The sequence below is a fragment of the Spermophilus citellus genome, assembly GCF_964194105.1.
Source record: "Spermophilus citellus genome assembly, chromosome: 9".
NCBI lineage: Eukaryota > Metazoa > Chordata > Mammalia > Rodentia > Sciuridae > Spermophilus > Spermophilus citellus.
In genome coordinates, this window is record NC_138191.1 from 112,577,892 (window position 1) to 112,591,851 (window position 13,960).

The window sequence follows — 13,960 nt, forward strand, 5'->3', positions numbered from 1 at the left end:
CAGGATTTCAAAAATGGCTCAGCTCATTCTCTCTCTGAGGGCTCCCATTCTGATGATAGAGACTCAAAACTGATCATTATGGAACAGCAGTAACTCTTGTGTGCAGGGAGTCACAGAGCACTGTGGGACATGGTAAAGAGACCTTGGAAAAGACTAACCCCTATTGGGGATCCATAATTGAAAACAAAATCTCCTATCAACCCAGAAACCTTCCCTGCAAGGGCAAAAGAGCAAGAAAACAGTTTTATTATTGAATAAGAATGTGGTGTGCAGGGCAGGCAATCCACTAAAGAGATTGCAAAGACAGAAAGAATTTATAGCTGGAGGAGGTGGTGCATGCCTATAATCCCAGTAGCTCAGGAGGCTGGGACAGTAAGATAGCGAGTTCAAGGCCAGCCTCAGCAAAAAGCCAGGTGCTAAGCAACTCAGTGAGACCCTGTCTCTAATAAAATACAAAATAGAACTGGGGATGTGGCTCAGTGGTCAAGTGCCCCTGAGTTCAATCCCCAGAACCCCCCAAAAAAGGAGAGATAAATAGTGTTCAAGTAAGAGGAGGATTTGATAGCTCCATTTGTCACACAGAGTTCATCCTAAATTCATCTGGTAAATGGGTTAGCTACCTGGGTTTGCTAATTTGCCTCTGTGCAAAGTAAAAATAACTTCTGTCTTTATCACAGAAAGGTTTGCAGATGGGAGACAAGCATCCGCAGGAAGTTAGGGTCCTACTCTCCCAAAGAAACCAGGAGAGAGATAAGGCACTAATATCCTTCAGGATTACATATCCCAGGCCCTTGAGAAATACCTTCCTGGGTTGTAAAACTGGTAAGAGGTTTATTTACCTTATAAAAAGATTTCCATGCATCTCAAAAAGAATAGAGAAAGAATTCACAATTACAAGTTTTCTAAAAAAAAAAAATGCTCGAAGAAAAGTGAGGGGAGAAGAGTCTTTTCACCAGTGAAAAATTAAACTTTAATTCTTCTTATTTTTAATTTACATTTCCCCTTACACCCCTCATTTCACAAATATTATCATAGTTAACAGTTATTGAATGTTTACTATTTAATCGAGTGTTCTGCAAACAACTGCTGATTAATCCTCTCAACAACCTAAAAGAGAGATGCTGTTACTACCGTTCCCACTTAATGGACGAGTACCTGGCCCAGAGAGGTTAAGTGACTTGCTCACAGAGTCACATAGTAACTGGCCGATTTAGGATTCCCGGACTTCCAAAACCGGTGACCTTAGTCACCAGGCTACAAGGCTGCATGAAACGACCCAGTGTCCCATTGATTCTGACACAGTCTCATCGCGGACCTTCTGGGAGGGAGGGCAGAAGGAGAAGACGAAGAAGGTTACGGCAATTCCCCTGGAAGCCCCGAAATGACCGGAGCATGAGGCCAGGGACGTAGGGAGGGATTAAGGTAGCATGCACGTCCAAGAAAAAGTAGCACTTTCGAGTTTATACAGCCCCGCACAATACTAACCACAGGGCCACGCCCCCAACCTGGCCCGCCGCTGACCAACTCCACCCAGCGATCCGCGAACTCACCAAGTCCTGCCCGCCAATCCATTCTCTCGGTCCTCGTCTGCTCAGGCCGAGCAACTGCCTCGATTGGTCGAGCCTGAGCCATCATGGCGTCGCCCGTGTAGCCTTGTCCGTAACCGCGAAGGGGACGGTGGCTGCGGCGCGGGCCGGTTGGGGTCGGAAGTCACCATGCTGAGGGCCGCATGGAGGGCCCTGAGTTCGGTTCGAACCCAGGCAATGACCCAGGCCCCAGCCTTTGGCCTGCTGGGGAGAGGGAACGCCAGGCTTCTCTCCGACCAGTGGGGCCTGCAGCCTCCAAGTGAGGAGCCGAGAAATGGGACTTCGGGAGTCGGGAGTGGGGGCTAGCAGGGATGGAGGATACCCGGGAACGCGATAGGGGAGAAGAGCAGCGGCAGGATGAGGGAGAATGGTGGCTGGCCAAGGAGTGAGACGAGGTCGGGGAGACTTGGGCAGGGGCTGGAGGAGAAAAGGGGCGACACTTCGGCTCAGCGGCACACCGACCGTGGAGGGAGGGTAATGCGAAGAGCGCAGAAAGAATCAGGGCTGGGTAGTTTAAGGAAATGGGTCTCAGTATTCTCTGTTCTGCGTAGGTCTCCTACAGGCGGCTCGTGGATATGCCGTCCAAAACCCAGGTAGGTGGACTTGGGGCTGGAGAGGCCGCCTGGAAGGCTTGGGGTGGCCAAAGGGACCGAGATAGCGAGTTAGAGCTATTTAATGGGTGGGCAAAGGGGTCAGAAGACTACGTCAACAATATGTAGATCCCTAAGCCAGAAGCCTTCATGAGGGTGGGGGAAGAAGGTATGAACAAGAGATTTCAAAGGGTGAATGCCTGAAAATGAGCTAGCCAGCAAGGGTGCAAGGCTGACACCACCCAGGCCTTCCTAGAATATAGCACTTTATGTCTCCCTTTGCATAACCATTACTAGGTAACTAAGTTGTTTGGGACAAGTTATTTTCTTTGAGTTTCATTTCTAAAATGAATGTAAAAGTATCCATTGGAGCTTTATTGTTAGGATTCTATGATAACACATGAAAAGCCAACTTAGCACTGTGCTTAATAAATAATAGTATATATTAGAACTTACTGCTACTAGTGTTGTTTGCATAGCAACAGAGCAGAGTCTGACTAGAGAGGACAAGTAGATCTACCCCATGTGTATCCCTCACCTCCAAGGTACAGCAGGGAGGCAAACACCAAAGCTCAGCTTTTCCTGTGCTCTATACTTGATACTTATGTTTCAGCTGTCCTAAAGCTGTCCTTCCTCAACCCCCTTATTTAATTCTTGAATCAGCCAGCAAGTGTTTGTTGAAAGCTTATTCTGCGCTGGGCTATGGACCAGACTTGGGGGGGGTGGGCGGGTGTGGGGGGTGTACAAAGGGCATCAAACTCAATCCTGTCCATTGGAGAGCCCAACCTAGTGGGGAATCTGATAACAGTAGAACCCAGGCAGATATTTGAGAGATGCAGGCACAGGTATGAGGTCTTGGGAAAGACCATCTCTTTGCAGAATGAAATATCAAAGCAAGTGCCCACAGGGTTTGCAGAGGAAAAACTAAGCCCAGAGATATCCAATGCCGTGTCTGAGACCCTGGATGTCTCTCATAGGGTTGGGGAATATGTCAGGAGAAGCAGTCAGAGTTGACTTGATGTTTTCCATCCCTATATTTGACAGTCCAGCCCAAGCAAGACAATGATCCACCCCCTTCCACGCTGCTCAAAGACTACCAGAACATCCCTGGAATTGAGAAGTAAGCAGGAAGAAACCCACTTGAGGAGGCAGGGAAAATTGGTGGGAGTGGGGAAAGAGACTTGACCTGCTGTATCTTAGACTTGATTATAAAATGAATAAGAGAGATAAAAAGACCCAGGTATAGTCAGGGTGAATGGGCAGCAGGGACAGATGGGACTCTTGGAGCTCAACTACTTGCTTTCCCCCCCACACCCCCCAGTACTCTTGAGAGAAGACCTACTGCTAGATAGCAAGGAGCTAACATGCTTTGTAGGTCTTTGTAGAAATTTCCATCTCTTGATCCTCACAAAAGCCCTGTGAGAGAAGAAACCATGTCCCCTGTCTTATAGAATATTAAGCTGCCCCATGTCATATATCTCCTAAGAGGCAGAGCTGGGGTTTGAATCCAGTGCCGATAGACACTCAGGTCCTCCTCAGTGGAAGCAGTGCTTCCACTCAAGGCATCCTACAGTCTCACTCAATGTGCAGGTTTGTCTTGAAGTGTCTCAAAGACATATTGACCCATGTCGTAGCTGAAAATGAAAATCCTCCCTTTGCCCTTCCTATGATGAGACTAGAACACTCAAGCCAACAGCTGCAATTTTCTGTAATTATCATATCACTCCATGTTCTCAGCCCAGCAAGCCAGAGCCATGCAGACTTTTAAGCCCTGGAAAATGGCTCCCCACCTCCAGAGATCCTTATTTGTTGTAGAAGGAATTTTCAATCATCCTTTTTTTTTATTTTTAATTATTTTTTAGTTGTAGATGGACACAATACCTTTACTTTATTTACTTTTATGTGGTGCTGAGGATCGAATCCAGGGCCTCACGCATGCTTAGGCAAGTGCTCCACCATGAGCCACATCCCCAGCTCTTCATCCTTGCTTTTTAAACTAAAGTGAAAACAGCATTTCTTCCACTCCTCCCTTCTCCCACACTTGTCATTCATTGCTCTGGTTTTTCCACAGGGTTGATGATGTTGTGAAGAGACTTTTGTCTTTGGAAATGGCCAACCAGGTGAGTGTCTTGCCTTGGCCTCTCTAGGGCTCCCTCCTACTCTGGTTAGCACCCCACAATCCATGTTTCTCCAGTCACAGCATGCATCCCAGCTTCACTCTGTGTCTACATGTCAGTACCCCCAGACTGAACACCTTGAAGAAAAGGATAGTTTTGTTCCCCATTGTTCCCCTAACACCTGACAGACAGTGGATACTTGATAAAGACCTGTGCACAATTGAGTGAGCAAACTTTATGGACATTCATCTGACAAGCCATTTCTTTATAAGTGGCTTTAGCCTTGGGCTCATCATATGTGGATAGCCATGCTGTTTGACCAAGGTCATCATGAGCCCTGTGCAGTCCAGCCCTGAGTTTTCTGGGCCTAGTTGCTATCACGGCAGGTATGGCCTTGCAGGCAGAAGGGCTAGCTCTTAGGGCATGACAGACTGCACAGATTTTCTTAATCTTTGTCTTCAACAGAAAGAGAAGCTAAAAATCAAGCAAGAACAGTTGATGAAGAAAGTTGTGGAAAACCCTGAGGACACCAGATCCCTGGAAGCTCGAAGTTGGTCAGAGGGCTCTTGGGGAGTGGGGGTGCAGGGGTGTCTGATAGCTGGTACCTGATCTAGGGCTCAAGTACACTTTATCTTGTGAAAAGGAGATATAAGGACCTAGGACAGTGAAAACTGGACTCTGGATCCCAAGCTATGTGTTCTGGAGTCAGCACCCAGGTCCTGCTTTGTACTTCTCTGTGAGCTTGGGCAAGTCCTCAAGTCCTCTCCAGAGCCTCCGTTTCCTCTTCTGAATGAGCAGGAAGTTGCGGGTTAGGGCACAGTACTGCTGCCTAACTCGTGACAGGATTGAGAAGCTAGAACACATAAACACACCTTGGAAACTAAAGTTCAACTCTCTGATAAGAAAAGTAAGACAAAGGAACTAAACAAAACAAAAAAGTGGGCTGGGGATATAGCTCAGTTGGTAGAGTGCTTCCCTCGCATGCACAAGACCCTGAGTTCAATTCCCAGCACCATCAAAAAAAAAAAAAAAAAAGGAAAAGACACATCTACAGAGCCCTTATGTTCCAGAGAGACACTGAGCACTCCCAAGGGCATAATGTTCCTACTGAGGTTTCCAGCTGGAATTGGCAATAGTCCCCATTAGATGTTCTTGAAAAGCCCCACCACCTCCCCCTGCTTTTGATGGTGTTGATCTTCATCCACCACTAGGAGCAATGAGGTAGATTGGTGAACCTCTGGGGGGGGGGGGGGTCTTTGTGTTTCCTCCTCCTTGCCTTTGGACTATATTATAGCCTCTACTTCCTTCTCCCCACCCCTGCCTCCACTCTGTTCTTCTCCCTGGCCAGAGATTAAATCTGGTGAATTCTTCTTAGCAAATAGCCAAGGCTAGACCCCAAGGAGGGGGTCTGGAGGCCCAACTCCTGGTCCTTTCTAGCCCCTTTTGAAAAGGTGAGTTTCCAATTTCCTTCAGCCTCCCTGAACCCCTGACTGGCCTGGGGACACCTCATCCACCTAAGGGCTGCTTATCTTACCCTGCCCGTTTCTGTCTGATCACTGCTGAAATCTCCCAGGTTGGCAGGAACAGATGGGCTGTTTGTCAAGACATCAGTGAGGTGGTAACTAGAGTCCTCTTTAACCGCAAGCATCGGTGCTATATCACTCAGTTTTCTGAAGGCCAGGCATTTTTTGCATAGTGTCTGCTCTGGAGATCCCTCAGTCTCTTTCTGCTCTGTAGCTAAGGTGGTATGCAGGGCCATGTGGTCAGAGCCAAGGTTCCCACTGCCCTCCCTGCAGTACACGCAGAATTCTGTGTGTGTCCTGGGAAAATGCCCACTTGAGTGACAGCTTCTCTGTGGAACCAACTTCCACTTTTCCCCACTTTACAGGTGAGAATCAAGTAAGGTGCCTGAAGGGGATGTAGTCCAGGGCCTTGGGAGACAAGTGAGAGCTGACAGTCCTCGAAACTCAGTAGTGAAAGCACAGAAATAAGGATGGCAAGGAGTAGATCCAGACACTCTTGGGATCCCATCAGCTGCACTGGCTGGACCTTGAGTACAGTATCAAATCATTAGCCATGAGAGAATGATGTGCTAGTTTCTGAATTTAACGAGAACGCTCTGAAGTTTTACCATTAAGAATGTTGTTTACTATGATTTTTAGATGATACCTTTATAAGATTAAGGAATTTCCCTTCTATGGAATTTTCTTTCTAGAGGAAAGACAATGTAAAGTCTTTTGAGATCTTGTAATTTAAAGTGCTTTGGGATTATAAAGAGCAGTACAAGAGCATTGGTGATTGTTACTCCTTCATTTCTCAAAACATAATGCAGGCCTGGGCCCTTCCTTCCTCTGTGCCCAGCTCTCATCCTCTGTGGTTTGTGGTTTCAGTTGTTGCCTTAACCATCAAGATCCGCAATTATGAAGAACACATGCAGAAACATCGAAAGGTAAATCGAGCATCATTCACAGTTAAACAGCAGCAGCTGGGGGAAAGGAGTCTGGGAGGTGAAGGGCTCTGGGTCCTATGAAGCCAGTGGCTGTAACATGATAGTGCCCTCATCAGTGTCAGTGGGAAAAACACTTCCCTCCGGCCTCCAAAGGGAAAATGGGAACCTTACAGAGCTGGACCAACTCACTAGTGGTTAAGAACGCTAAGTTTAGTTGGGGTTGTGGCTCAGTGGTCGAGCACTTGCCTAGGACATATGAAGCATTGCGTTTGATCCTTGGCACCACATAAAAATAAAACAAAATAAAGGTACTGTGCCCATCTACAACTAAAAAAAATATTAAAAAAAAAAAAGTTTAGAGCATGGTCACTGGGTCTGGCACACAGTGGGTGCTGAATAAATATTTTTTGTGGAGTGCATGAATGGAGTCAGATTGCCCTGTTCAAATCTCAGCTCTGCCACTTCCATTTAACTAGCTGTGTGACTTTGGGGAAGTTACAGGTCTGAGCCTTAGTCTCTTATCTGTAAGTTGGGGAATATGAAAGTACCTGCTCACAGCATTGCCTGGGCTACCTGAAATAATAGTAGCAGCCAGCATGATGGATAGGAAGTCTTGGGCCCTGTGCTATATGCTTTACCTGCATTTTCTCATTTTTAACCCTATAACTGTTGTTCTTTCCCATTTTACAGAGGGATAGTCTAGTCATGGAGAGATTACATTTTTCCTCAAGGCACACTACTAGGGAAGTAATGGTCAAGACTTGAAACAAACGAGTCAGCATTGCTGCAGATCCCACATGCTTGACCATTATGCCCTATCAGCACAGTGTCTAGCACAGAGCTGCTATAATTAGGCAAATTAGGCAGTTGTGATTTGTGTGTGAGTGTGTGTTGCTGGAGATCAAACCCAGGGCCTTGTGCATGTGAGGCAAGCACTCTACCAACTGAGCTGTATCCCCAGCCCCAATTGTGATTATTTTTAATAAAATACACTAGCACTTTAGTGCTCTCTGGAGCTAGTTGCTCCTTGGAGATCACATTGGGTGTGGAATACCTGCCCCACTGCAGAAGCCCCTCATAAAGCAGCCCCCAGCCATGGGCATGGATCTCCAGGAAGAGTACAAGGCCTTCCTTTGTCTCTACCCTAGCTAACAGTTTGCTAGCTGTGGAGAGACTGAGCAGGTGGTATAAGGGAAAGAGCATAAGATTTGGAGTTAGCTCAGTAGACCCGGATTCAAGACGCTACTTCAGCATCAACAGGTTTGAGGACCTTTTGTAAATCATAACATCTTTGAACCTTTATTTTCCCATCTGTAAAATGCAACCAACAATGACAGTGCCTTCTTCGGAACTGCACTAACATTTGTCACAACAATAACACTTAGAATACTAAAAGTAACAGATTTTCCTGCAGGATAAAGCACACAAACGCTATCTACTGATGAGCATTGACCAGAGGAAAAAGATGCTTAAAAACCTTCGTAAGACCAACTATGATGTCTTTGAGAAGACATGCAGGGAACTGGGAATTGAGTACACCTTTCCCCCTCTCTATTACCGAACTGCTCACCGCCGCTTCGTGGCCAAGAGGGCTCTGTGCCTCCGGGTATGAATCAGAATTGCTCCTTTGGTCAGCCTCACTGGGACTTTGATAAAGGGTGCAGAAGGGAGAGATAACCTGTCTTTGTTAGAAGCCTAGAACTGGCTTCAAGGAGGTCACAGGTCACCAACCCCCTGGAGGAAGCCTGGGCTTACCACCTGGGGGAGATGGTTCTTACCTGACCTCCAAGTCATAGGTTTTGCATATGATTACAAAGTCTCTTCCTGCCTCCTTCCAACCCGCAGGTTTTCCAGGAGGCAAAAAAGCTGAAGAAACAAAAAAGGATATTAAAAGCTAAAGCTGCAGCAGCCCCAAAACAAGATGACCAGGAGAACCCAGAGAGCTCTTCCAAAGCCTGTGCAGATATACTCAAAGAAAACCAATAAAGTCTGTTAAAATTATTTAATTCTGCCTTGAGTGATAGAAGACTCCATTCTTTTTGGCCCAAGAAAGAAGGGGTGGGGGGTATTTTCTCATTGAGCTCTAGGATCTCAAGGGTGTCTGAGTTCCTGCCCTCCACCTCCTGAGAACACAGGCATACAGACCTGTCATCCAGGAGCATGTGTATCAGGGCAGGCAAGGCTGAGCACAGGGCAGCATGGTAGAAGAGTGGCTGGCTGGATGGGAAGGCCAGCTGTAGGTGTCCTAAAGGATGAGTAGGAGTTCACTAGGCTGAGAGGGAGGGACAACATCCAGGCAGAAGGAACTGCAGGTGCATGTTGTGTTCAGGGAGCAGTGGAAGGCAAGCTAGGCCAAGAAACCTTCACACTGTCCTCGAGGGACAGAATAGTTCAAATTGAGAGGAAGGTATGGGTAGAACAGAGAGCCTGGGATCCTGCAGAATCAGAAGCAAGACAGAAGCTCTGAACAAAAAGTGAGCTGTTCAGGTATCACCTCCAGGAATAGTAGGGAAGGCCTTTAGAAGACAGGACTTCCAAGTGAACACAACTACTAAGAGATCTTATGCTAGAGGCCAAGCACCATCATTTCAGGGGGCTAGTGGAAGGAAAGGAGGAAGAAAAGGAAGACATGAATACATCAGGCTCTACAGGAAAGGCACTGCTTTTAGTGCTGGCTTAGGTACATTACCGTACCTACTAGTCAAAGCCATCTTTATACCTTACATTGGCTGATTATCCACATTTTACCATGAGAGAGGTAAGGCTCAGAAAGATTATGTATCCAAGTTCACACAGCTGGTTAGAGACAGGTCTAGGATTCAAGCCAAGCTCCAAAGCTCATATTCTGCCCCCTACAACATACTACCTAGGTACTGAAAAAAAGTCTAAGAAGCTAAGAGAAGAGCCTACACTATAGCAAACAAATGCCTTTAGAAGCCAAGCTGGTAACAAATTCATGAAGGACTAGCACAAAGTAATGATGCTGTTTATTCTATTCCTATCCTAGTTATATTTCCTTTTAACACTGTACACAGACAGGGGGAAATGACCAAATCAAAGATGGGCTGGCAACTTTGAACAAATCATAGTCCTGATGTTGATATGTCAGTTAAGAGGACCAAATAGTATGTGTGGTAAGGCAGTCTCAGTGAGGTGGAGGGAGCTTAATCCCAAATACTGGGAGGTGGGGAACAAAGATGTTAAGGAAGCTCAGAATGTAAGTGCAGACGATTTCATAAACTTTAGCTGGGAAGAGAAGGAAAAGAAAATAACTAGAGAGGGTGAAGGATACAGGGAGAAATTAACATAGGAAGGACTTGAGCTTGGCTCATGTCAAGGCAAGGCTTTCCAATGGTGTGGTTATGAGGAAGAGAAGGGGAGCAAATTGCCCAAAGGGGATAACTTGCTGATGAGAGGAGTTCTAAAGCGAGATGGGGACAGGGTGGTGCGGATGACTCTGGAAAGGTAGTTGGGAGCCAGAGAGTCTTGGATGCCATGCCAAGGCATCTGGACTCTGGTCAGCCAAACAGCAAGAGATATGTCATATTAAAAGTCATGTCTTCTGGTCGGGCGCAGTGGCGGACGCCTGTAATCTCAGCAGTTTGGGAGTCTGAGACAGGAGGATGGCAAGTTCAAAGCCAACCTCAGCCCAAGGCGCTAAGCAACTCAGTGAGACCCTGTCCTAAATAAAATACTAAATAGGGCTGGGGATGTGGCTCAGTGATTGAGTGACCCTGAGTTCAATCCCCAATACAAAAAAAAAAAAAAAAATTCATTGAGTGCTTTTGTGACCTTTTCCATGATCTCACTGATTTCCTCTTCAGAGGTGGGCGTTACCTCAATTTTACCAACGAGGCTCAAAAACCTACCCCAAGTCACCCAACAAGGAGACCGCGGAACAGGGCAGCCCAGGTCAGTCCGAGCGGAGTCGGCCGCGAGACGTTTTGCTGGGGCTCTCCTCTCTCACTGCCGGCAAGGCCGGAAGGGATGAGGCACGACCCGGCGGGCTGTGCGGGCCGAAGGACCGCCTCTGGACGGTGGCTGCGGCCACCGCCGCTTAAGAAAATCCAAACCAGCGCGCCCCAAAGCAAGCCAACGACCCTCAGGCACCCGACTCGGACCAATCCCCAGGGCGCTCGCTGCCGCCCAACCCAATGAGCGTCCGCCCTCAGGACACCTCTCACCAAACTGTCTTCTTATTGGCTCGCTCTTCCCGTCCGCGGCGTCGTCTTAGCAACCAGGCTACAAGACGCGGCTGGGCCTCCAGGCCCCTGTCTACAGTGCCCCAGGGCTCCTCACCTGCCCTACTGGCATCCAGCACCATGTCGGTGCGGACGCTACCTCTGCTATTTTTGAACTTGGGCGGGGAGATGCTTTACATCCTGGACCAGCGGCTGCGGGCCCAGAATATCCCCGGAGACAAAGCCCGAAAAGGTGAGAGGCGCCGGGCAACACACCAGACCCGCACCCGGGTTCCCTCGCCCGCACTCTAACACCCACAGCCAGACCTGCACCCTTCAGCCCAACTCCTCAACCAGGCCCACACTCCTTGCACACTTCACCCCTATAGTCAGAGACCTTTCTCACAAGCCACAACTCCCATCCAGTTGGAGACTCTCGGAAGTCAAATTCTCCAAAAGCGTCTTCCATTGGAATTTAACACCTCCATTGGATATAATTAGAGTCCCTAGCCTGCCTAATTTCCCTATTCCTCCAAATGGAAGAGGTGATCTAACAATTTCCCTTGAAAATAGGTCCCTTCCAAAAGTGGGAGTCCCAGCTGCTCACCATCTAGCAACATTATCCTTCGCCAAACCAAGCATTCTCTTTAACCTCCAGGAAAAGGTTCTGATTCTCCATTTCTCTATGTTGTGCCCTCCCGCATAAGCTGGAAATCAGTCTTGCTCATTTCAGAAGACATTTCTAGAAATGTAAGGTTCTAAGCCCAGCGCAATGGCCCATGCCTGCGACACGGGAGGCTAAGAAAGGAAAATCTCAAGTTAGAGGCCAGTCTCTGCAACTTAGTGAGACCCTGTCTCAAAATAAAAAATAAAAAGGGCTAGAAGTAGCTCAGTGGTAGAGCACTCCTGGGTTAAATCCCAGTACCAAAAAAAAAAAAAAAAAGAAGAAGAAGAAGAAGAAGAATGAAAAAAAGAGAAGAAAAAGAAATGGGTTCTAATATAGTGAAGATAAGTAAGAAAACATAAGGAAGTCATGTCTTTGCCTTAACAAGTGCTGGAGGGGAATGCAATTGTGAAAATATTTTACTAGAGCTTCTAAATTGCAGAATCTGGTTTCCATATATGCCTCATGTAATTTCCAGAGCAGTGACAACCCAGAACAGTCTGCCACTCTTTTCCACACTCTCTTTTCCTCATCTCTCAGCAAATAACTGTTTTCGCCAAATTTTCTCAGATTAAATAAGAAGGAAATATTAAAATTCAAAGTAGAGGAGGAAAAGTTGATATCATGGCAATTGGTATGACCACTGATTAAAACATCTATTCTCTACAAAAGTCTATGCCCAACTGATGTTATATATACATATTCAGATATTAATTATTGTATTCGTGTGATTCCAAGTGCGGGAATAAAAAGAGAACTTCCTAGAGCACACCCCATCCATTCATTTTGCACACTACTGCCAGTGGGCTTTCTGGATTTTATCCAGATTTTATCTAGATCTGTTCAGACTTCCCCCTGCTTAAAACCCTTTATCACACCTGGCAAGTTCAAAGCCAGCCTCAGCAATTTAACGAGGCCCTAAGCAACTTAGCAAGACCTGTCTCAAAATAAAAAATAAAAAGGGCTGGGTATATAGATCAGTAGTTGAGCACCCCTGGGTTCAATCCCCAGTACCAAATAAAATAAAACCCTTTGTCAGTTTTCTTCTGCTCTCTGGGTGGAGGTCAAGTCCCTGTGCCGCACATTTTGGGGCCCATCCGGATCTGATCTCCCACCACTGGCTGTCTCCTACTTCATATCCTAATAACACCAAACTACTTGTAGATCTCCACTGAAGCCATGTTTCTTCATGTCTCCATTCTTGTAATCCCCATCTCTCCATTCTTCCCCTTCCATTCTGCACCATTCAACTGAAGAATCATCGTTCTTCAGGAGGCCTCCCCACAAGGGACCTGCCTATGTAGCACCTTAGCTCTTGTAGCCCTCCACACCTGCTTCTGCCTAATCATTTGGTCATCTTCTGTGAGAAAGATCTGTGTATGTCTCCCACACCTGATTTTCTTATTCATCTTTGCACTGCAATGCCTAGCATAATGCCTGGACCAGAATAAATCAGTGTTCGGTAAATGTTTGTTGAACCAATAATCTAAATTGGCAGTTTTATATGGCATTGTCATTTTTTCTCAAGAGAGTTGTTTACCTTGGTGCCTATGTGATGTGATTTCATTCAGGCTAATGGCACCAGTGGGATAACAGGCCATGGTTTTCTACTAGTAGTCTGCATCTTGGAAAAGACAGTGTAAATTAGCAATTAAGAGAATATTCTCTGGAGTCACGTGGATCTGGGTCCAATGCCAGCTTTGCAGCTTTGCTATTTAACTAGTTGCATGACCTTGGGATGTAACCTCTATAAGCCTCTTCCTTAAAAAAAAAAAAAAAGTAATAATACATACATACCTGAAAACAAAGTTGTAACGATTGAATGAGATGGTGTATTTAACATGTTTAGCATATTGAATAATAGGTGTTATCTTTCAATAAGAGATCTGGGTAAGGCCCTGTGAATAAAAGGACTGGTTTTGTCTTTAATTGTCTTTAAGAGCTATAGTCCCTCCAGTTTTTCAAGATTCAATTTTAGGGAATTTCAGCCTTTTATAGTAACTCACTGTCATACATTCGTTCCCCATAGTGTTTGACCATCACACTGTGCAAGATGCTGGGTGGAACCTGATCCAGCCCTTCTATGCTTTCCCTGGAAGTAGGGCTATTGGTCAGTCAGTCCAAATAACTGATTCTAAAACTTGGGCTATATCTTCCTAAAGACAATAATAAATGAAAAGACAAATTTTTAAATGAAGATTTTACCATTTACCAAAGACTCCTCTTAAATACCTTAGTGCCCACACTATTCTATCCACATAGGTAACATTATATGTTAGAGGGGAAACTAAAGCTACTTTGCCCAGGTTTACATAGCTGGTAAGAGCAGAAGTAAAGAATTTACAAAACCCAGAACATCAGGTTCTAGAACTC

The 13,960-nt window shown here is 46.2% G+C and overlaps 2 protein-coding genes across 5 annotated transcripts in view; both read left to right on the forward strand.

The window, feature by feature from the left end:
- The first annotated feature begins 1,597 nt into the window (after positions 1-1,597).
- MRPS15 (mitochondrial ribosomal protein S15) lies at positions 1,598-8,753 on the forward strand. 4 transcript variants are annotated; one of them, XM_081306213.1, is made up of 8 exons: positions 1,598-1,772; positions 2,138-2,179; positions 3,221-3,296; positions 4,248-4,296; positions 4,759-4,847; positions 6,655-6,742; positions 8,157-8,348; positions 8,588-8,753. In XM_081306213.1, the coding sequence occupies exons 1-8, from the start codon at positions 1,730-1,732 to the stop codon at positions 8,726-8,728; spliced, it is 720 nt and encodes a 239-aa protein (XP_081162339.1). In that variant the 5' UTR covers positions 1,598-1,729; the 3' UTR covers positions 8,729-8,753. The 4 variants fall into 4 exon arrangements, with proteins under 4 accessions (XP_081162339.1, XP_081162337.1, XP_081162338.1 ...); XM_081306211.1 differs by having other exon boundaries at positions 1,605-1,845; XM_081306212.1 differs by having other exon boundaries at positions 1,607-1,845; positions 4,759-4,843; positions 6,684-6,742.
- A 2,132-nt stretch (positions 8,754-10,885) lies between these two features.
- Positions 10,886-13,960, forward strand: part of OSCP1 (organic solute carrier partner 1) — a 31,673-nt gene continuing 28,598 nt past the window's right edge. The window contains exon 1 of the mRNA XM_081308767.1: positions 10,886-11,176. Within this exon, the coding sequence (XP_081164893.1) occupies positions 10,897-11,176 (280 nt within the window). The 5' untranslated portion in view covers positions 10,886-10,896. The remainder of the gene's footprint in view (positions 11,177-13,960) is intronic.